Raw genomic sequence first — 22,465 nt, 5'->3', positions numbered from 1 at the left:
GAGTCGCCCTCCAAGATGATCGAACGAGCCTGCAGCACCACCCACGCATGTCGAAGGCCCACCCAGACTGCTCGCAACTCTGCCCCTGGAACCGATATGTCAAACAGCTAGCAACCACCTGCCGCCACCACCCTGGAGTGCGGATCCCGAATCACAAAACCTGCACCACCCCATATACCGCCATTCAGCACCGACTCATCGAAGTTGACCTTGAGGAAGCTCGGAGGTGGGGGCTTCCAAGTGAAAAATACCGTTTGGGAAGCTGCCGAAGCAGAGGGGAAGCTCCAGGTGTCTCAAGCTATTAAAGGTCTATCTGAAGGGTGGGTGGGCCCGATCTCCGTAGCCTGTGCCCGAGTAAACTCCGCAACAAATCTCGGTGACACCCTACGCTCACCGAATATACGAGTGTTCTTTGCCAGCTAGATCTGATGTACCGTGCAAGTTGCTCTAATAACCTTCTGATAAGTCCGTAAAGTGGCCAGCTACTGTCTCATCACCGTAGAAACTGTGTCCTCACACTCCAAGCCTCCTACGGGAACCTTAAAACAGCTAAGTTGCTTAGGTACCTTAAAAAAAAGGAAAGAGATAGACCTCATCGGATCACTCTCGGCCCGACTCCCCCACCCCGCCCCCTTTTCTGCTGCCGTTCTCCCGATTTTTACGCTCACCGCGAATGACCCGATCCGACTCATTCAAAATGGCTCCAAGCCCAGTGGGCCACCGCTACGCATCAAGAAAATCCTTTTTTTTTTGGTAAAAGAAAATCTTTAGTTACCGTTACAACTCCTCACCCCCACTTTCCACACCCTCACCCTGTCGTCTATCGAATCTCCCGATTTTTACGCTCACCGCGAATGACCCGATCCGACTCGTTCAAAGAAAGGAATGGCTCCAAGCCCAGTGGGCACCAGCTACGCATCAAGAAAATCCTTCTTTTTTTTTCGGTAAAAGAAAATGTTTAGTTACCGTTACAACTCGTCACCTCCCACTTTCCACATCCCCACCCCCCCGTCTCCTTCTGTTCTCCTCTAAGATGCCTCCCGAGAGCAAATCTCCCATCGACAAGCTAATGGGTGCGGGCGCCTCCATGTTTCGCCGGGGATTCAACTCCTCCAAATGGTACGACCACCATCTCCTCCTCCTCTTCTTGTTCTTGTCATCAGCTCTTGTTTGGCTTTAGTTTTCTATGGAGATGATCTCTTTCTAACGATATGCAATGGCAGCAAGACGGAGGCGAAGCTGGCGATGGCGAGGATAAAGCTGCTGAGGAACAAGAGGGAGGTGCAGGTAAGGCAGATGAGGCGCGACATCGCCATGCTTCTCCAGTCCCGCCAGGAGGACACCGCCAGGATCCGGGTATTTTCCTCATTTTCCTTCCTGAGCTCCTGCTTCCCCAGTTTAGAGTTGGCATCGTGCTCTGTTCTTTTCTCATGTTCTCTTGTTACATTTGCTTCGGTTTCCTATATATGTAGAGAAAAGACAAATCTTGCTTTGATCAGGTCTGGGATCTAGTCTTCAGTTCAATAGACTTTGTGCTAGGTCTGTGATTTTTTGGTTACGGGAAGTTTAGTTTGCTCTATTGAGGTATCCGATGGCCAGTTAAACGGCCCATGGATGGGATTAAGGTCGAACCGCTCCTCATGCGAACTTTCCTATTTAGAATTCTGTTATCGTTAGCCAGACACCAGAAAACGCTCAACTTTGGGGGATGCGAACACACCCGGAGATACTTAGCAAAAGCAAGTGACACCATTAATTTATGCTTCGTGATTACAGTGACTTCCTTAATCCTTCACAAGACTCATTGACTGGTTTGAACTTTTCCCCTGTTGCACTCACTAGGTTGTACCAGATTATCCCGTGCTCACTGGGAGAGAACACGCTACTGTTAAGGACACTAAAACAATAACGGCCACCTCCTCTCCTTCTCCTCACCTCTTTCTCCTTGAGAATTGTCACATCTGAATATAGGGGTCCAAGGTGAAGCTAGGCTTCCTTTGACAACTCTCCACAACATTGGAATTTCAGCCTCTTCGAGATTGAGTACTTAACATATGAAATCTTCCACAGCTACCTGTATGCTGCCAAGGATACTATAAGGTTCATCTTGCAATCAATCAATCTTGATTTGCTGAAAACAAAGTTATCCTTTTTTTTCTTGTCGACCTCTTCTATAAAGTCAAACTAGCCACAAAAAAAAAAGCTTGAAACACCTTCATGTTCCAAAAATGAATAGGCCTAACCTTCTTCTTTCTCATCTGGACCATGGCATATCAAGGCCTACCATCCCTGTATCAAGCATTGTATTGTACCGGCCGATGATGAATACAGTGCCAATTCTCGATACTTGAATTCTTGGTACCATAATATTTGCAATAGGCAGGCTACTTTTAAGTAACTTAATAGAAGGTACACCTAAATCCTGGAGACGCAATTATACTTTATCCATCTTCCAAATCTTATAGAAAGGTTGCCTCTCTGTCCATCAGCAAATTCCTTGGATTTTGAGAATTAGCTGATCTACATGCCAGTACATTTTAAAACATGTAATCAAACACAAAAATTATCTTACAAATGGACTAACAGAGCTACAGAAAGAGTAAGAACTACTACTCATTTAGCTTGATATGGTCAATCTGAAATGAAATAATTTTGTAGGTAGAACATGTGATTAGAGAACAAAACGTTATGGCGGCCAATGAGATCATTGAACTTTTCTGTGAGCTGATTGTGGGGCGCCTTCCAATCATTGCAAAACAGAGGTTAGTTTATTTTCTGCTCATTGCTTTTCAAACTTTATACAAGTCAATGCTGATTTTGGCCTTCCATTTGTCAGGGATTGTCCCGCAGATTTAAAAGAAGGTATTTCTAGTTTGATATATGCTGCTCCGAGGTGCTCGGAAATCCCAGAACTTAGCCGAATTCGTGATATCTTTGAAAAGAAGTATGGAAAGGATTTTGTATCTGCAGCAACAGATCTACGACCTAACTCTGGTGTGAATTGTATGGTAATTATTCTATTAGCTATTCCAACAGCCAATGGTGCTATGATATTGTTCAATCCTCCCAGATGTTTCTTTTTCCTTTTACAGCAGATACTATCACTGGGCTAACTTGAAGCCTGGAACATGAAATGCTCGATTTTTGACACTTCACGAAATGCTTTTCCTAATTACCATTTTTCAGCTTGCAACCTGGCTAATAGATGCAACACTATCTAGGGCTAATGCGCATTGTTTCCTTGACTAATAGATGCTATTATATTTTATAGCACTATCAGAGCCTGGAACATCCACTGCTTCTTCTGTCAGATAAACTGACATAGCTAGTTCTTTTCTAACTGCGAAGTCCTACATAACAGTATTTGCATTTACAACTACATCATGCTTAAGTAAGTTAAGTTCTCTTCCTGCAGCTGATCGAGAAACTATCTGTTAGAAAACCTACTGGTGAAGTAAAGCTGAAAATCATGAAGGAAATAGCAAAGGAATATCAGATCAAATGGGACGCAACAGAATCTGAGACTGAACTTCTCAAGCCCCCAGAAGAACTTCTAGTATGATTGCAAAGCTCTCTATCCATCTCCCTAACCATGCATGCACACACCTGCGCATATGCATGTCTATGTTGGGTGTGTGTGCGGCATGCAATTGATCACTTTTGCATTTAACTTGTGTGTACACGGCAATCTCTTATGGCAAATTTTACAGGAAGGGCCTCGCTTGTTTGTTAGTGCCTCCAGCATCCCTGCGAAGCCTACTCATCCACCAAGCAATGTGCAACTGAATAAGCCTACTCATCCACCAAGCAATGTGCAGCTGAATAAGCCTACTCTCAGGTTTCCCTCTCTTCTTTTTCTTTTTTTAGTTGGCAACCTGACTGGTTCTCAAGAAGCTCGCCACTTGCAAAATTTCCTGTTGTTTCTGACATCAGATCTAACAATTGCAGGGAGGGTTCTAGTATGCAGTTCAAGGATACAGCTTCAGCTGCTCGAGCAGCTGCAGAGTCTGCAGAGAAAGCTGTTTCTGCTGCACAAGTTGCAGCATACCTTGCCAAACGGAACTCTCATCCATCTGATCATAAAGCAGTTACTATTGACACCAATGCAGATGGAGTGCAAACAAGATCTTTAGATTCTTCTGCTCAATCCTCTGTGACAAATGATTCTTCAGTCAATGAGTTCAATTCAAGGAGCATGAATACTACCAATTGGGATGATAAAAAGATTCCTAGAAGGAACAGTTGCACTGTGCGGAAGGTGAATTCAGATATAAGGTTTGATGACTCAGATGGATTAGAATCAGAAATTGATGAAGAAATAGACTTGGAAACATCAACAGAAACTCACCCTCCTCCTAATCGCCCTCCTCCTACACTGCGTCGGCATAGCGATCACTTTGAAGAAAAAAATCCTGCTGATGATAAATCAAATACAGGCACGGTCAACTCTATTTTTCGAGTTCATCCAAAGTTGCCCGACTATGAAGAACTTGCTGCTCGCTTCGAAGCACTCAAACAGCGCAGGTCTTGAAAATATATGTAGTTGAAGTAAAGCCTCTAAAGTTGCATTAGATGTATCTACATTTATATTTCTGAAGCACTCAATAAACAATTCTTGAGTACATTTGCTTAAAAGCAAAGTCTATAGTGGTGCCATTTGCATCTCTATTTACATATTTTGTTATGTAAGTTTTGGTCGGGAACATAATTATGAATGAATTCATTGGTGGTTAATGAGTAAAGATGGTCGTTCTCATTTGTATCATTCATTGTTTTTGTTATGCAGTATGACATAAAATGCTGTATATCCATTTATAGAAAAGATATGAAATGCTAAAAACACATGATAAGTATGCATGAGTGTCTTAAGTTTTTAACTGCCTAACTTAGAAAATAAATGATGATGCTGATGAATTCGAATTTCTATCTGTTGTTCTGCCATTAAAATTTTATCATAACAGCTCGTGATCATATTATTGTCATCAAGCCCTATATAAATGTTCTCTGCTTCCTTCAAAAGCCTTTGTCATATTTACATTTCCACAATTTTATGTGATCAAGGCATAAGATCCAAATATTCTTTTATTCAACAACTCATCAATATACATAAGTGAAGGATGACCCTACTTTTCCTCCAGCAAAACTAAAGATTAAACCTTTAGGCCCATGATTGATAAATAACACCTAGGATACATTTTATAAGCCATATAAAATACTCAAATCAAAGTACAGTATTTTTCTTACCCAACAGTATTCCGAATTTAATCAGTTCCGCTGATAAATTCCCAAATTATGGCCAACAGATATTGAAGGGTCTCTCTTCTCTATCCACGGCTCTACGCTCATAGCTCCATGCTGTGCTCAGAGCTAGAGAGAGCACTAAGGGGTCGACAATGACTTAGAGGTTGACAAGGTGCAGAATATCACCAGAGATTGGCGTTTCCCTCTCCCGTGCTTCTTCTCCGCCGCCAACACCCGCCGGCCGACCAGCTCCTCTGCCGGCGGCAGTCGAGGAGCAGGTCAGGGCTCGTGGACTGATTCCGCATAGACATTCTATGTGGATCGACGAGCTCCCCGAATCCTCCTACGGTTCGCGTCTCTCCCCCGAGTCCCTCATCTCTCTCCGTCTCGAGCTCCCCGAATCCTCCTTCGGTTCGCGTCTCTCCCCCGAGTCCCTCATCTCTCTCCGTCTCGAGCTCCAAGTCTCTTCTCCCATGGCGGCGGCCGCAACGGCGGCCCCTCGTGGCCGGCAACCGCAGGGCCGGGGGGTCGACGACGAGAACCTGGTCTTCGAGACGAGCCCCGGGGTGGAGGCCATCACGAGCTTCGACCAGACGGAGATCCGCGGGGTGGGGGATCTACGCTTATGGCTTTGAGAAACCCTCCGCCGGTCAGCAGCGGGCCGTGATTCCTATCATCCAGGGCCGCGACGTCATCGCCCAGGCACAGTCAGCATAGAATATCTATGCGGAAACAGTCAGCATAGAAGGAAAGATGTCGATCGGAACCGTCCGGACAGCCTGTCTATGCGGACATGATCCAAATAGGACATTCTATGCTTAACCTATTCGCATAGACCGTTTATGCGCACGCAGCTACACTATGTGGAAACTGTCCGCATAGAACAGTCTATGCGGAGACCTCCGTATAGGAAATTCTATGCGGACCTGTCCGCATAGATATTCTATGAGAACCGTTTATACGGAAACCTCCGTATAGGACATTCTATGCGGAATCTGTACGGATAGAATTCTATGCGGCAACAGTCCTCATAGATATTCTATGCGGCCACGGCCGCATAGAACGGTTTATGCGTCCAGGTTCGGCATAGAATATATATGCCCTTTCCGCATAGACGTTCTATGCGACCGTTTCCATATAGTGTTATGTCGCATATATATGTTATGTGGACAGTTCCGGATATCATATTTTATGCGTCTTTGTCGCATATAATATTCGACGCGGGCATCACCGCATAGACTACGTATGCGGACCGATTCCGCATAATAATTGTCCAGAATTATGCAGCTGTTTCCGCATAATGACTAGCTAGAACCATGCGGACTATTTCCGCATAATAACTTTACTAGCACTATGCGGCCTATGTCCGCATAATAACTTCTAGAACTATGCGGATTGTTTCCGCATAATAACCAGCTAGAACTGTGGGGATTGTTTCCGCATATACGCTTTATGCGGACCGCCCACCTCCCTAGGTCTACTAGTCGGCGCTCGATCAAGATCAGATGGTTTACGTTTAGGATAGGCCCCAAGGTCCGCAAGATGGCTTCTCCTCGCCGCCTCCACCAACGCCGAGCCCTTCATTCGCCGCTCCACCAACGCCGAGCCCTTCATTCGCCGCTCCACCGCTCCGCGGAGCCCCGAGGACGCCTCGATACCTCTCTCCGCCGTCGATCTCCCTCCGAAGGTAAAGCTAGGCTACCGTTCAGGATTTGGGGAGGGGGTGCACGGCAAGGACCCGAGGTCGAGGAGGAGAACACGAAGGAGAAAAGAAGAATGGAATCCTGTGTTTTCGTTAGTCCTTTATGATGTCTTTCCATTTCCCTGTGTTCAATGACCAAGCGGCAAATAGCTTGAGAAGCGAGAAAGCGAAACACCAAGAATATATCTGAACATGTTCTCAGCTGTCATGACACGGAAAAATTGCAAAACATGAATCCCTAAGGGCATGACTTCATTTAGCCAACAAAGTTAACAATATACAATTTGTTCTAATCTAATTTTTTTCTTTTTGTAAACTAAAGATGGTCCCATCATTCATCCCAAGCTACAGGTAGAACAATGAGAAAAGTCTTAAATTTTTTGAACAATGAGATTAAGAACTAACATTGGATTGGTTCACTAGAAGGTCAGAAAAGCAACCAAATTTAGTAAGAAATATGCAGAAATTAGAAGGCGAATCAAGTAGGCCTCAGGTATGATGTTGAAGAAGGTTAGCAAGGATTATTTAGTGACTTGAGAAGCCTAGGAAAATGAACTCATCAGGTTAATATTTATATTGTGGAGAATTGCAGGAATTCTCTAAATTCTACACGTATATATGAATTTTCATTTCTGCGCTCTTGACTTCAGATTATTTAAGGAGCCCTAAGTACAGTACATGTGGCCTAGACCGTATAAGTGAAAGTATAAACAAGTCAAGAATGGCTCAAGATAAGAATTGAGTCAAGGAACAAGTGAGAAAAAAAGGAAATACTCAAGAAAATAAATGGATTAAATTGACCTGAATGGAGATTTCAACTCACGACCTTTGGCTCTAATACCATGTTAAACTTACCACTAGACATCAAAAGCTTAAGCTGTACACGTATTAGTTATTGGAAGTTGGAAATTGATGAGAGGTGTGAACCCAAGTAGACAGGCATATAGACATTACCGATGGCAGACACTAAGCTGCTCTAGTAGTCTTCTCCTTGTATATCCATTATCTGTCTCATTTTTCAGAAATTGGTCAATTTGAAGCTAAACCTTTTCTGTCACTTCAAAGACAGAAAAGTGTCTCTTTTCTTATTTTTCCAGTGGCAATACACCAAATTTCCAGGAAGAGGATTATGAATCTTCTCCTCTACCATCAAATCCTAAGTCATATTATGCCTAGCATATGAGAGAAGCAGATAGCAGACAATCTGATACCAGTCAATTCAAAACTATTCAATATGCATGCTTCGGTCTCTCTTGTCATCTCTTTCTTTATCCAAGTAGTCTTATGGCACCAATTTTGATGGGTGTGTCTGTTTGATGCCATCAACAGATTTACAGCACCATAAATAATGAAAGCTTTTTTGCCCACACTAAATCTTTTCAAACTCCTCATTATAAATCCTTTCATGTCTCCCTATTGTATGATCCAATTGGATCGACCCATTATGGTGTTGTAATGCCAAGACATCATAAAAGTTGGTCCACAGTTTAGTTTAGTTTTTGTTTTTTCTTCTTTTTTTTTTTCTTTTTTTTTTTTTGAAAAAATATGGCAGGCAATGCCTCCATCAGGGTTCAAGCACTGGGACCTCTGTTCAGTGCATGCTCTGAGAAGGGTCCAACCAGCGGTTTCAAGTTGTCTTGGCCGGTGTCTAGTTGTCCCATATCTTCAAAATATTTTAGACAAGAAACTCGGGAACACGTCTCGATCAGTAGGTCTATGGTTCACACCCTCGGCCATCAAAGAAAGTCTGCTTATCTTCTCTTTTCTAACTTTGTTGGCTACATTCATACCCACCGTGTGTGAGCCGCCGGCCCGCCATTGTACAAAAAAGAAAAGAAAAGCCTGAACTAGTATTATTAGTCTACCCTCGTGTTTTTTCTGTAATTAGCTTTCAACCAATTCTGGCATTTCTCAGCTAGAAAAGGTAAAAGATGGGAGCTCAGATGATATCCTTGATGCATTTATCAATATATTTAGTGGTTATTCCTCGGGAAGTTGATTATAAAAACTAGAACACCGAGTCCATCTTAGATCCAAAGTATTGATAACTCGAAACTTACGAACATGTGACATTCTCATCATGATTAATTCACTTGTTAGATCTATAATCTGAGAATCATAAGAGCATTACACATTGTACAGATCTTATTTCGACTATTACCATAATACAAAAACTTGCGAGTCATATGGCAGCCATTTGAAGGTGCACTCAAACTATTTTCTTCAATCACAAGGAGCTTGCGATAAGTTTTGTTATCCAAGACAAGAGATTCTTCATCTTTTAAAGCCTTTAGAAGCAAGATGGGAGTCATAAAATCCGAATAGTCTTAACCCAGATGGTTGGCACCATCTCTCTCCCTCTCTAGTGGACTGGAATAGGATCCTAATTCTCGGGCCCACTACACACCACATTTCTCAGAAAGCTAGAATGAGGAAAAAGAGTTACATTCATGGCCTACTAAGCAAATGAAACAACGGAAATAAGGGACAAAGCCACATGAGGTGGCCCTTCACATAGTTCTCGTCAACAACAAGATCTATACAGCCATGCATCAATGTCTTGCTAGTTATTGCATCAAAAACAAAAAAAAATGCAAGTTGAAAATGCGACCGACAAGTTACTTGTGAAGTGTGAAAAATTTTTAGGGCAAGAAGGAATTGTTAGCTTTTGTCACTACTAGGGGAATCTTATCATCTTCTGACCTCTCCACCAGATTAAAACAGAGCCAGCATTATTGTGGTTCTTTTTTTGTGCTGTCCTGCCCATTTCATGAACCTGACCAAAGCCTGAACGTGGAACCCTTGGTTGTTTTCTTGTTGAACCGGCACACGATTTGCTTGCTATAAAACGACGTAGACCGTCAAAATTTAGGATGGCAGTCAAAAGGACCAGGCGTTGAAGTTACCCTTATACTCTTGAGTACGTTGACCGTCAACCGACGAGCTCCTCTCTATTTGTATGGGGTTGGCTATGTGAACTAAGAGATGGTAACCAACAAGTTTAAGATTGTAATATTTTATACTGGCACTTTACTGGATATTAAGTCTCTAGATTAATGTCATCAGAATTCAAAACAAAGGTACGACAAGATTACCATGAACACCTGAAAAGCTGATTCATCGGCAGTAAGTTTTACTTTAATGGTCACGCTGTCAAGTTTATGCAATCAGTAAATCTGGTGGACAAAATAGGTGACAAAAACTACGACTGATGTCACCAATGATTAGTTTACATAATTTAACGAAGCTATTCGATGACATGATATAGTGAATCATTTCAACTTAGTTTATCTATAATTTAACCACCACCTTGGTTCTTGATGTATATATCCTTTTATTGCTCTCATATAATTCATGATGTCGGGTGAAGAACACACCGAGAGACATGATGCATGCATGATGTGCTTTTTTTGGTGGCACGCTTGCGTCGTAGCATTATTCTTTCAAAATTCAAACACTTGTACTCGAGTGCAACAAACATAGAACGCCAAAGCCCATAGTGATTGATTGCAGCTTTCATCTGTAGCTGGGAGACGTTGCCTTTCTTTCTCATCTTGTGAACCGATTCTACCATCCCCAGTCGAGCCGCAAGAGAATGTAAAGTTATAGCCATATAAAATGAAAAATAAATGCCTCAGTACCCATCTCTGTCCCCACTATCTACCGATGAAAACAGTGGGATCCTACAAGATTCTAGTGGCTTAGCAGCCAGGAAAAGAAATCAGCAAAAACGATTCTCGTAGTAGCTGCAAGCGAAATGGAAGCAGACTAAACCGTAAAAAAAAAAGTTGTGAGAGAGGCAATACAACCGCGGTGGAATGCTGCATGCGAAGGTCTAGTAGCTGAAAGCATTGCTAGCTTACGCTCTGAGGTGAGTAGCATGAGGCACGTGGAATCCTGTGTGTATCTATGCAAAGACTACATTGTAGGGCTAAATACTTCTCTCGATGATGGATAGCTAATTAAATCTTATGGTGCCATTGGAAGATGCAAAGTACGGATCCAAAGCTGGACTATCAGATCGAGAAGAATGGTCCAGAGGCTGAAGGCAACTTGCGCCTGATAAAGCCATAAATGACTGAAGGAGCCGCGCCCACAGTGCCACTCGCCTAACAAGCCCTCCAGGCCCACCCGTTCCCTTGGCTGATCATGGTGCTGTCCTTTATGGCTTTATATTAGTACGGTGCCGCTTTCTTGAGAGAGCGGCATAGTTTGGAGGGTACTCTGAATGGTTGACAAACAAATGGTTTAGTTTGCCTTGGTGAGGAAGAACTACTTAGGTGGCTGAGAAAAGAGAAGTGCTTGCTTCCATCACCATGGAGGTACTGCTTACAAGGTTGAGGTCATGGTAGTATTTCCTCTCCAACCTTAGCTTGTGAGCTAGTCAACTTATTGTCTTATTGTCGCAATTATTTGACAAGTGAGGGAACTTTGGCCTTAATGCAGGCCAATTTCAGAGAAAAAACTATATACTTAGATTACAATGTATGTCGGACTACAAGCGGATTCTATTGGCCTGGTTTCGACCCAGAATTAATCCACTTCAATCAAAATTGAAGTTACTTTTATTAGGATTCAGAACAAAAAATATGACTCCCTTTCAAATATGGATTCGGTCTGGTCATTGAGTTTCCAGTTTAAATCCGAGTTGATCCAAAACCAGTATGCTACATATTTCCTATTTCTCTTTGAATGTAAGAAATCAATTATTCTGTAATAAAATCAATGTAGTTAGCCATTATTTTTTTTATTATATTTGTTTGTAGTTATCAATCAACTTTTATATATAATAGGTCGTTGATCATGTGTATATGTTGCTTGCTATTATTTCATTGCATGATATGTTTGTGATATAATTAGACAATCAATTTACACATATTTACTATGGTTTGTCTTTGAATTATTTTTACTTGATAGAATTAATGCACCTATATATTGGATCAAACCCAAGTGTAGTTGGATAAAGTTTGGGTTCAGATGCCTTGCACTTCTGCCGACAGGGTTTGATTCGGAAGGGCATTGGCTCTCGCTTCGATCCATATATATAAAATCCTGGTTCCATGACCAGTGGCTCGGTTTGCCTGGGGGCTAGACTGTGGTCCAAATAGGGATGGAATAAGCTTTAAGATAGATGAATGGGGAATAGCCCCTCCTAGCCTCCACGAGAGAGAGAGAGAGAGAGAGAGAGAGAGAGAGAGAGAGAGATAAAGGCAGGAAGACCCATCCATACTTAATTACTTAGTCAACATACTTGAGGATGCACCACTCATGATCAGCCGAACCCATAGGCCTCTAGTTGATAAGCAAATAGGTGTGACCATTGGAACAGCCCCAAGTATCACAAGTTTGAGTTCAATTTTTGTAAGTCGATTCAAATACAGACCGGATTTACTGTGTGCCCATGCCTGAAGTAAAGAGTACACTTTTACTTGCAATAACGTGAATCACGAGGAGCATGCAATAATTTTGCTTTCCAAAGAGAAAAAGGGTAATACATGCATGGTCTAAGCCAGAAAAAAAAAAAAAGCAACAAAAAAAGGGACAAGATCACATGAAGGTGGCCCTTCAATATATAGCTCTCCTCCTGGACATCGATATCTCGTAACACTGCGACCGACATGCCACTTGCATGAAGGGACTACGTACCTAGATAATATCACTATCAATCTGAATCTTATCATGTCTCACTTCATGAGTAGTTCTGTGCTCCATCTACCGAACTAAAGGGGACCAAAGCCGAAATTAAACGTGCATGCAACCCCTAGGGCTGTTTTCTTCTCCAACCAGCACATGGTTTTCTCCCTGTCAAACCCATAAGGGATAAGTTCCAGTAAGGGATAAGCACTAGTTGCCACATGAACTGCCTTCCTTTGCCTCTGTATATAACTCACCACCTTCCTTGCCTTGCAGTCTAACACAATCAAATCCTCTGAAATCTATTATCCTACTTCTTGTGTCCCAGAGGCCAGGTTCCCACTGAGCCCTATAACCAGCTATGCTCAACACCAAGAAACTTGTGCGCATGGTGCGAAGGTGGCAGAGGCTGGCTGCCTCGGGAAGGAGAAGGATCACGCCGGCGGGAGCTGATGGTGCTGCTGCATCGGAGACGAGCAATTCATCGGTTGCGAGTAGAGGCCATGTCTTCGTGTACACCGCCGACGGGAAGCGCTTCATGGTCCCCCTCACGTATCTAAACAGCAGCATCTTTCGAGAGCTCTTCAGAATGTCGGAAGAAGAGTTTGGATTGCCAAGCAATGGACCGATCACATTGCCTTGTGACGCTGCCAGCATGGAGTATATCATCTCCTTGCTTCAGAGCCGGGTTTCTACAGATGTGGAGAGGGCTGTGGTTGCTTCCATTGCTAAGAGCCGGTGCACAACATCCTCTCTGCTTCCACAGGGAGACAACCAGCAGCAGCTGATCCTCTATGGCTTCTAGCGTCGTTCTGAAAGTCCCTTTTCCAAGCATAATTGTAAATATAATTTTCATTCAATGAAAAATAATTTAACTTTCTAAAGCAGAGCTCTAGAAAATATGCTAGATCTAAAAATTTATTACAACTACAATATCTGTGAACCAAAACGATCTCATTTTATAATAGATAACAAAACTGTTCCAATTATAAAATATTAATCTTGCAGCCAGTATCAATAATGTTCTATCTAATCATCTCTTCCATCTGTGATAAAATCTTTGAGTTCGAATCGAACTCGGATTGGTTTTGGAGAGTTGCCGTTTCCGCCAAAATCGGGGAAGAAGGAGACTCCCAGCCCACGAGCCCAAAAATATAAGTAAATTGGCATATAAGTATGTAAGCATAAGGCTTTCCTGTTCGTAATCCAGGTCCTATGGGTGCCATACGGCTTTCTGAAGGCATATGCAAAGAATAGTTATGCTCGTCGTCACTTCTTATTCCATATTTTATTATTCTCCATCCAAAGACAGCCTAGCACGAGTTACATACATGAGGCATATGCATCAAATAAAACAACGAAGAACTAAACACTTTCGTGCATAAGTCACGGAAATTCTGTAAATAAAGCATAAATATAACTTAGCTAGTGAACAGTTGGTGAATGGCCACTTAGGAAGAACTCCAAACAGCAACTTTTTTCAGAATTTTAGGACTTGCCTTGCTATTGCATACTGGTGCTAAATATTTTAAAGCTGAGACGAACAATTTGACTATTTGCAGCATGGGCTCACATAACTTTCCCCTAAGTTGCCCTTAAATTCTTGATGCTACCATTAAGTTTTCTTGCCATGATACTTCTGCTTTGTAAATGCCAGCCAACGCATGGTTTTTGATGCACATTTTGATTTGCATGCGACATGGTATGACTGGAAGTGATTTCCAAGTTTTGCACATGAATAAATGTACGGATAAAACTGAACATGGGCTTTAGTCATGCTGGTAGCAATGTGATCGATCCTCTTTCCATTTTCTACAATATACTAGGCAAACCTTCACTCTACTAGCAGGCAACTACAACATCATAGAATCCTTTTTACCAATCCTGAGTTTTTTCACTTTCAATCTGCAACTCAAAGTCCTTGTCCCTTGTGAACCAACATGTATCTGTCACACTACGTTAAACAAGAAACAAGAAGGTAAACCAAATGGTTGGTCTGCTTACGGGGGATGAAACAAATGTCTTGTATTCATCTCTATCCTCTAAAACAATTAACATGGTTAAGTCACTTGAGATTGGATACTGCTATGATCTTAATAAATTTTGATGGAACTTTGTCCATTTTTTTGCTTTGAAAAATCTGTAATTAATTGAGAACATCGAAATGGAACCACTGCGATATGCAGGCAAGTGGTGGGGTAACGAGCAGACGGTGCCTATGAGCTCCTGGAAATCGGAGTTTATCACGGGGCCAAACGCCAAAGGCTGCAGGTCTGCACACCACTTGCTTGCCAGCCCATGAGCTAGAGGTGCCGACATCGTACTCTCTCTCTCTCTTACTTAAGGAGGGGTTACTCCCCACCCACTACCCTATACTGATCCCACCTTACCCATGCCAACTACTCAATCATTAGGACTGAAGCAATTATACAATCCAAAGAAAAGATATTCCATACTTCGATTTCGGAGGCTAGGCTAAGCTAAGAGCGATATAGGCCGGCTAGAGATGATCAAAAACTAGGCCGGGCGGCGCTCGGACCAGGCTTTACAGCAGAAATTAGGCCCGATGGCTATGCCCAGGCCCGGCCCGGCCCGACTGTCGGGCTTAAATTTTTGTCCAAGTCCGACCCGACTTTATAAATCCAACCCGACATGCCCAATTTTTTTTCTTTATGTGGAATCTGAAAATGAGTCAGAATAGCCCAACAGCTTAATGGGCTCTCTAAGGAATTATGTATGATTCTTAGCTTAATGGGTGCCATATATAAAACACGGGCCGGACCGAGCCGGGCCATTTTTAAAAGTTCCTAGACCTAGCCCGATTTTTTGGTCGGGCCGCTTTTCCTGCCCAGGCTCGACCCATGGGCCTTTTTTTTTAATGCCCAAGCTCGAAAAATTCTGGACCGAGCTGGGCGGGCTGGGTGGGTCAGAAAGCCCGTGATCAGCTCTAGGCCAGATTGAGCCATGCTCAACGCATGTTGCGCGTTAGAGCAGTACTACTTGAGCGTTATTCGACCACAATTATCGGCTAGACCTAGAAAATCACCGGCGATATGAGTGAGTGACACTCCGTGCTTTGAGACATCCGAGCCATGATTAGTGGCAATGTAATTTTTCAAGCCAAGCACGTCCACAGAAAGGCCAACGGAACTATAGACTGGATAGCCTCCTACGTGGCCAACCACTTCGGAGGTGTCCTATGGGTCGGAAAGAGTGAGTTGCCTAGAGCCTTCTGGAATTTGTTGTTTTTTTGACTTTTTTGGATGTGTCTGTACTAAAACTGTATGAGTCACCTGTTTCAGCACAAAGGAAAAAAAAAAGTTTCTGTGGTTCCTCTTAAGTATCTTCAAGTTGACACAATTAATCACTTCAATTGTACAGGCAATATCATCATTATGTATGCAGAACATATGGTTACATCATCCTTAATTTTTTAAGTCAGTATCTCAATCACCCATAGCTGTAGGAAATCCTAAAACCAAGTCCCTGCTGCATATAAGCTTCTATAAGCTATAAATTTATCCTTATGCTTCAAATTCAGTTACAAGTATCATTAGGAACGGCAAACGAGCAAGCTATTCGTGAAATCTCGAAATCTAGCTCAAACTCAGCTCGTCTTTAAAAAACGAGCTGAACTGGAGCTATACTTATATTACTTGAGTTGGCTCAGATTAGCTCAAAATACTAATATATAAATAGTTTAAATATAATATATATTATTTTAACTATTATTAATATGGATAAAAGTAATATAATTATTTTATGGTAATTTATTATGACCTAATATAGATAATATAGAATAGAATGTATTATTACTATAAGTTTAGCATATAATGAATATTATTACTCCAAATTATATAAATGATAGTCTAAAACTCAATACAAACAAGCCGAGCTCAATACAAACATGCTGTTCGTGAGCAGCTCGAACTTGGATCAAAATTAAATGCTTGAGCTGAGCTCAATACAAACAAGCCGAGCTACAGTTAAGCCCAGCATGTCTGTCTCGTTCAAACCTCCCATGAACAGACCACCAAGCTATCATGAATAATTGCCACATACGATTTCCGTAGCCTCCTTTTTTCGCCAGGTAAGAAGCATTTTCTCTAGCATTCTTGTATAAGGTTGATCATTTAACGAGGTCCATAAGGTTGGTTTGGCTCCTGCAACGAAAAATTTGAGTGGAGAAGGTATAATAGGACAGAACTAGCTGATTTGCCTCGTTACTCTATCCAACTGGAGGCTAAATGCTATTAAAGTTGATTCAATTTAGCAATGCCAGAAGGTTTTCCTGTGCTGCGAGCTTTGCTTATCCATTGCTAAAACATTTGTTGATGATTATCACATTTGTTTATAAAAAAAATGCAAAAAAGAAAAATCAGAAAACGAAAAGGTAGATAAGCAATGCTCTGGCGCAGAACTTGGTTAACTAGATCAGAGGCTTTCCAATGTTTCTACAAGCAAAATTATCTCGACAACAATGTAACAGACAAATTATCAATGAAGTAGAATTCTACTTTGCTTAAGTAAATGAACCGAGATACAACATATCATGGTTCATGCTGCTCTAACGGATCCAATGATGCCAAAGGCAAGAAGATAAATGCACTAGTCATCCAGAGGTGGGAAGGACTTGATGGATGATCTGAGGTTTCGAATGATCCTACAAGTATCATTCCACCAGTATGGGGATATTAACCAAAAGAGCAGCAATGCGTGCAGAGAGAAATGTAATGGACAAATTATCAATAAACTATCATTTGACTTTGCTTAAATATATCATCCAAGAAAGAGCAAATAATGGCTGATGATGTTCTAATGGATCCAATGGTACCAAAGGCAAGAAGATAGATGTATGCATCATCCTACTTTAAGAAGCAAGGTGAAGCCACCAGAGTGAATTATAAGAGAGGCGCATCTCTGCAAATGTCTGTTTTTTGGACATGCAAAATATACCAAGCTGAATAACTCATTAACAGAGCATAGTTTGACTTAACAGTTTATACATTTGCTGGAAAGAATTAAAGATAATTGGCTTCCACCATTGAACTAAACTAATCATCAATTTCTAACTCATCATACAGTATATGAAAAAGGTTTAACAATGAAAGCAAAGACTGCTTACTTAAGGTAGGGCCAAATACATGAAATCTTGCAACGATACAGACCTTGAATGCAGCCTTGCAAGTTACAAGCAAGCACTTGCGCTGAAAATTGCAAAGGGGCTTTGTTATACTTCCCTTGCAATATATGTTTAGCATTATCTTCTTCCGAGTGTTCTTTGAAAGAAAACATACACCAAGATGGAATTACATACCAGTCAAAATTTTCAGTCACAACACCAGGAAATGATCTTTTGCACAGACGTAAGATAGCCTTTCAAAAGGTTGGTTGCCTATAGTTTTACATTGACAATGGCAGCAGCATTCTTCGCTTACTTTTCCTGTTTTGTCTTACTTGCTTTGTTATTTTCATGCAAACAAGAATAAGAGTTGTAATGCATATCAAGGAAAAAGCAAGCCTCATATACCGGAAATACAGAGCAACTCCAGAGAAAACAAGAAAAGCAAACATCAACAGCTCCCATATCACAAATATCACATCCACCCTGCACTCAAAAGATAGGAACATCCATGGAATCAGAACTCTGGTATGACTGAAAGGATTGGTAAAATTCTATAAATTGCTGCAGAACTTTACTGCATTTTATTTCTCTGATTAACTTATATTATACAAGTCTATCAGAATAGTACATTTTCTAAGCATTTGGCTATACAAAGAAAAAAGACTAATCAGTAATTTATTTTAATTTAATCAGTTTTCTCAGAAAAAAGGAAAGCAATATAAAAATCAGTCAGCAAAATATTCAAGGACTGGTTGACATGACGGAGAAGAGTGATATTGACAAAAATGCAGCATTGATGATGGTACATAACAAGAAGGGGTGACACAACAAGTAATAAGTCAGAGAAGGCTGCAAACCTTTAGATATAATTGGCAATTTTGACATGGTAAAAAAAAATTTCGCAAATCATGTTAAAACTCTTTACCTTAAATTTAAAAGGAAGTTTTACCAAGATTGGAAAAAAAATAGAATTGCAACCAAATAACAGAATGCCACCACAAGGTCATTGAATTCATCATAAGTCTCCACTAGATGGACTGGAGCTCCTATATGGGCAACCATCAAAAGTTCAAGTGCAGATTCTCTATATTAATTAACAATCCAAAATCCCACATATTTAGGGAGCATTAGAGCAAAAGCTTGTGATAGTGTCTATCCATCAAATTAATAACTACTGCCCTTTTAAACATATCCATGAGTATTTTTGAGATAGTGATGTACTAGGCGGACATGGATTCTAATAAAGAATCCCTTTATGCTGTCCTTAGAGCTTGAAATTATCTAAAAAATGCATTGTAGAATCCATGCACCACAATAACAACAATAGATCATATTCTGGTCACCTTTAATGCTAGCAACCTAGGTTACATCTTTGGCCCTAATGTTGTTCATGGTGGTAATTTTAGGAATCAAGGATTGTCGTCTCGGTATCGGACCCCATACCGGTGTCACACTAGCATAGTGTCAGTATGGTACAGTATGAGAATTTTTTTGGCGTACCGAGTGTCGGTATGCCATCCGTACCGGATACCCCAGTTCAGGCTCGGTACGCCACCCGTACCGGATACCCCAGTTCAGGCCGGTACAACATACATTGTTAGGAATAGTCAATTGATATGATCCTTTTGGCATTCTTCAGCAGCCTAAAGTGCTTCTCCATGTTGCGTGCCATGTTTGTGTTGTCCTTACCCCTCTCCCTATTGATCCATAGCATGTTCATGTCTTCCACCATCACCTTCACCACCCCCTTTATCAACTTAAGGAGCTTTGTGATGAAGAGATGGATGGTGTAGGTCCCATCCCAATCCAAATAGGTTTTGAGCAAGGGGCGTAGTGTCATAACCTACCACCCTCCTCCAAGATAATAACATACATCTAGTTCCACATAGCATTAAAGTCATGCAAGTCTCCCACGCCCTCCATCCCATGGAACAAAGGAAGGCATCATTGTAATTGTCCCACACCTAGACATAGGAAAATCTAGCTCGGCTTGGTTTTAGGCAGGCCTAGTAAGAGAATTTGGGCCACAAAAATTGGGCTAAGCCTAGAGTTTCAAGCTTAACCAGGATCTAGGCTAAGATTAGGTTTGATAAATTTCTATCCCGGCACAACGTATATGGCTCTTATGTTAAAATTATATGTTAAGATATATTATATGATATGATGTAATTGTGATGGAACACATTATAAAATAAGTTTAAAATTTAAGTCTATAGTACATCTTTTTTTTTAAATCTAAACCCAGAATAAAAGGTAAAGAGGATTTGGCCCCATCTCCACCCATCCTCTTTTGTTGTGACCAACGAGTTTCCTTTCTTACATTTTGTTCAAGAGCCCTTTGACCACCCGCTCTGACACTTGTACTCTCTTTTTCTTGCACACTAATGCTCGATCAAGGTCCAACCTATGATGGAACCACCTTCCCATGCTCTCTATCTCTCGTGCAAATCTTGATTCTCTCCTAACCGAAGCCTAATCTATGCCAAGACCCTCAATCCTTTTTCCAGTTCTCTTTGTCTTGCTTCAAGCTCAACTCTTTCCATGGATAAGTCCAAACATGCTCCCTCTAGTATTCATCTCAAACTTCTCCCTAGCCTAAGCCCATCCCATGTTGGAACCCTACTCCATATCCTCCTTCGATAGCCTTCTAAGACCAGAATAGATAATTAGGCTATTGAGCCAGGTTTGCATATTTTGTAATTGGGCCAAGCTTGAGTTTGGGATTTCAAGCTTAAAATTGGGCTAGGCCAAACTTAGGCCAACTGTTCCTAGCTTGATGCTAAACACTGACTTGGACCAAATCAACAAATACCTAGGTCTATTATGCCAACTGATGATGGTAGATGCAAAATAAGTGGCAAAGGGTCTGTCCGGTGTCAGGCAGACACCCCAAAAAGTAGCAGCATCAACAGTAGCAGATGAGCTCCCCATCCCCAAATAAATAAGTATTGACCACCTCCTAACTGATCAGCCCAAAAAAAAATGTTATGGGTGGCAGCCAACCAGAAGCAGCCACCATTATGCTATTTAACCTTACCTAGGACAAGAGTACAAGTAGGCATTGGTAGCAACTTAAGCAAATTAGACTTTCCTTCAGAGAAAACCAACAAATAGCAAATTTTCTAAGAAATACATTTATATTCCTCATGGAGAAATTATGGAACCCTAGCATAATACATGTTAAAGCATAAGTGTACAAAATGGCACCCAGTATGAGGCCGTGCATAAAATCATGCCCAAAGGCAGGGTCCACTAACCTCGTACTGCAAAGACAATACATAGATCATGATCTATTGTTTGTGCAAATCAACTGTTGACCAACACCCTTTGCATGACTAGAAATATAACATCTCTATCAAATTGCATGATCAAAACTTCTCTCTGTCAGCTGTGGCAAATAAATAGGATTTTATTATTTTTAAATGAATACTAGGCATACCTTTTTCGCCCCGAAGTGTCAAATTTTTCATAGATGCCTTTAAACATAATAGTTAAGTCCGTGATGACATCAGTCATCGCACAATGACAAGAGGCATCATGCTTCAATCCACTCCTTACAGGGGTAAACAGATAATTTTTTTAAAAAAATTCCTCAGTTTTGATAGCAACCAATGCAGTTCAATATATACTGAAATAATGTAAGAAGTGGTGGGCAAGTAAAAGATATGGAAAAGGGAGTATAACAATAAAAAAGGATGACAAGACGCAAAGGGATTGCATTCCACCCTTTAAGCATAAAACCTTACTAGCTCACACGATCTCAAGTTCTCAACTATAACAATTAGAACCGAGCACAATTACATTAAAACAATTCTAAAAACTAGTATCATGTCACTATGTACTGGCCGTCCTATAAAATGCTATGGCTCTGTTGGAATTTTTTCCCCCTTTTCTTTCAAAGAGTAAAGCTCGACGCGTTTTATACCCAGAAGGAGAATCGGTGCCTTAAACAACTCCTAGATCATTCCTGATCCATTGTTTGACGGATCCTCAGCAACACAAAACTCAAATCAAAGCAGCAAGAAAAGCTACAGGTCTACAAATCGACAGGATGCAATTTAATTTTCCTTCGTAAAATGGATCTAAACAACGATAGCACTTGAGAAATCAACATCATTTTATTTGATACAATCCAAACCCATCTCCTAAAATAAAGCGGCAGTGAGGGTAGCAAGCGGGATTACCTTGAAGAGGCATTGGACGAGGAGGAGGAGGAGGAGGAGGAGGAGGAGGAGGAGGAGGAGAGGAAGGAGACGGTGGCCCACTCATACTTGGAACGAATCTGGTACTCCCGCAGCTGATCCGCGAGATTCGAGCGCGTTATCATCTTCCCGATCTGGAAGCACCCTCGACTTCTGGATGGAGGGTATCTTATTCTTCGTGGGCGAGAAGAAGCATCAAACAAATGGAAGAAAGACACCACCAATATTTCTCGCTTGCTTTAACGATAGATCTCGATTTCCCTTCTCTTTTCGTTCTTCCTCTTCGTGGCCGGCCAAAGGAGGACTCGGGTCGAACGGTAAGCAGTGATGGGAGAATTTCCCTCCGCTTAAAGCCGGGGAGAGACGGAGGAAGACGACTCAATCGGGCTTCCCTAAGCCTTGCCGACCGCACTGTTGACCGATTCCGTCTAGGCCCAGGCCCACTATATACCATACTGTATTGATACTTAATACAGAAATTATACAGAATACCGATACACCAAACTAACTCTCTATCAAATATACCAGGGCACCGGAACAGATTCGGTACTGAAATTGCAA

General features: G+C 41.5%; 3 protein-coding genes across 7 annotated transcripts; 2 read left to right on the top strand and 1 right to left on the bottom strand.

Moving 5' to 3' along the window:
* Positions 1-971: 971 nt before the first annotated feature.
* Positions 972-4,734, top strand: LOC120109329 (uncharacterized). The gene is made up of 7 exons (XM_039123076.2): positions 972-1,119; positions 1,224-1,356; positions 2,659-2,762; positions 2,837-3,008; positions 3,416-3,556; positions 3,711-3,838; positions 3,949-4,734. Exons 1-7 carry the CDS (start codon positions 1,034-1,036, stop codon positions 4,529-4,531), a joined length of 1,347 nt encoding a protein of 448 aa, XP_038979004.1. The 5' UTR covers positions 972-1,033; the 3' UTR covers positions 4,532-4,734.
* Positions 4,735-12,395: 7,661 nt separating this feature from the next.
* On the bottom strand, positions 12,396-22,357 carry LOC103701073 (uncharacterized). Of its 5 annotated transcripts, none has more exons than XR_015974003.1 (4): positions 21,887-22,357; positions 17,895-18,185; positions 17,703-17,784; positions 12,396-13,399 (listed from the first exon to the last, which is right to left on the bottom strand). XR_015974003.1 is itself a non-coding variant. In XM_008783027.4 (2 exons), exons 1-2 carry the CDS (start codon positions 22,027-22,029, stop codon positions 17,981-17,983), a joined length of 348 nt encoding a protein of 115 aa, XP_008781249.3. In that variant the 5' UTR covers positions 22,030-22,357; the 3' UTR covers positions 14,386-17,980. The 5 variants fall into 5 exon arrangements, 1 of the variants encoding a protein (XP_008781249.3); XR_015974004.1 differs by lacking the exon at positions 12,396-13,399 and adding an exon at positions 14,386-16,740; XR_015974002.1 differs by lacking the exon at positions 12,396-13,399 and adding an exon at positions 14,386-16,740 and having other exon boundaries at positions 17,703-18,185.
* On the top strand, positions 12,939-13,461 carry LOC120109328 (auxin-responsive protein SAUR68-like). The gene has a single exon (XM_039123075.2). It carries the CDS (start codon positions 12,939-12,941, stop codon positions 13,380-13,382), a length of 444 nt encoding a protein of 147 aa, XP_038979003.1. The 3' UTR covers positions 13,383-13,461.
* Positions 22,358-22,465: the final 108 nt, after the last annotated feature.

The sequence above is a fragment of the Phoenix dactylifera genome, chromosome 16 (genome assembly GCF_051530095.1).
Source record: "Phoenix dactylifera cultivar Ajwa chromosome 16, Ajwa_hap1_PhDact_Kaust_v1.1, whole genome shotgun sequence".
NCBI classification, from domain to species: domain Eukaryota; kingdom Viridiplantae; phylum Streptophyta; class Magnoliopsida; order Arecales; family Arecaceae; genus Phoenix; species Phoenix dactylifera.
This window is presented reverse-complemented; position numbering and strand designations above follow the sequence as displayed.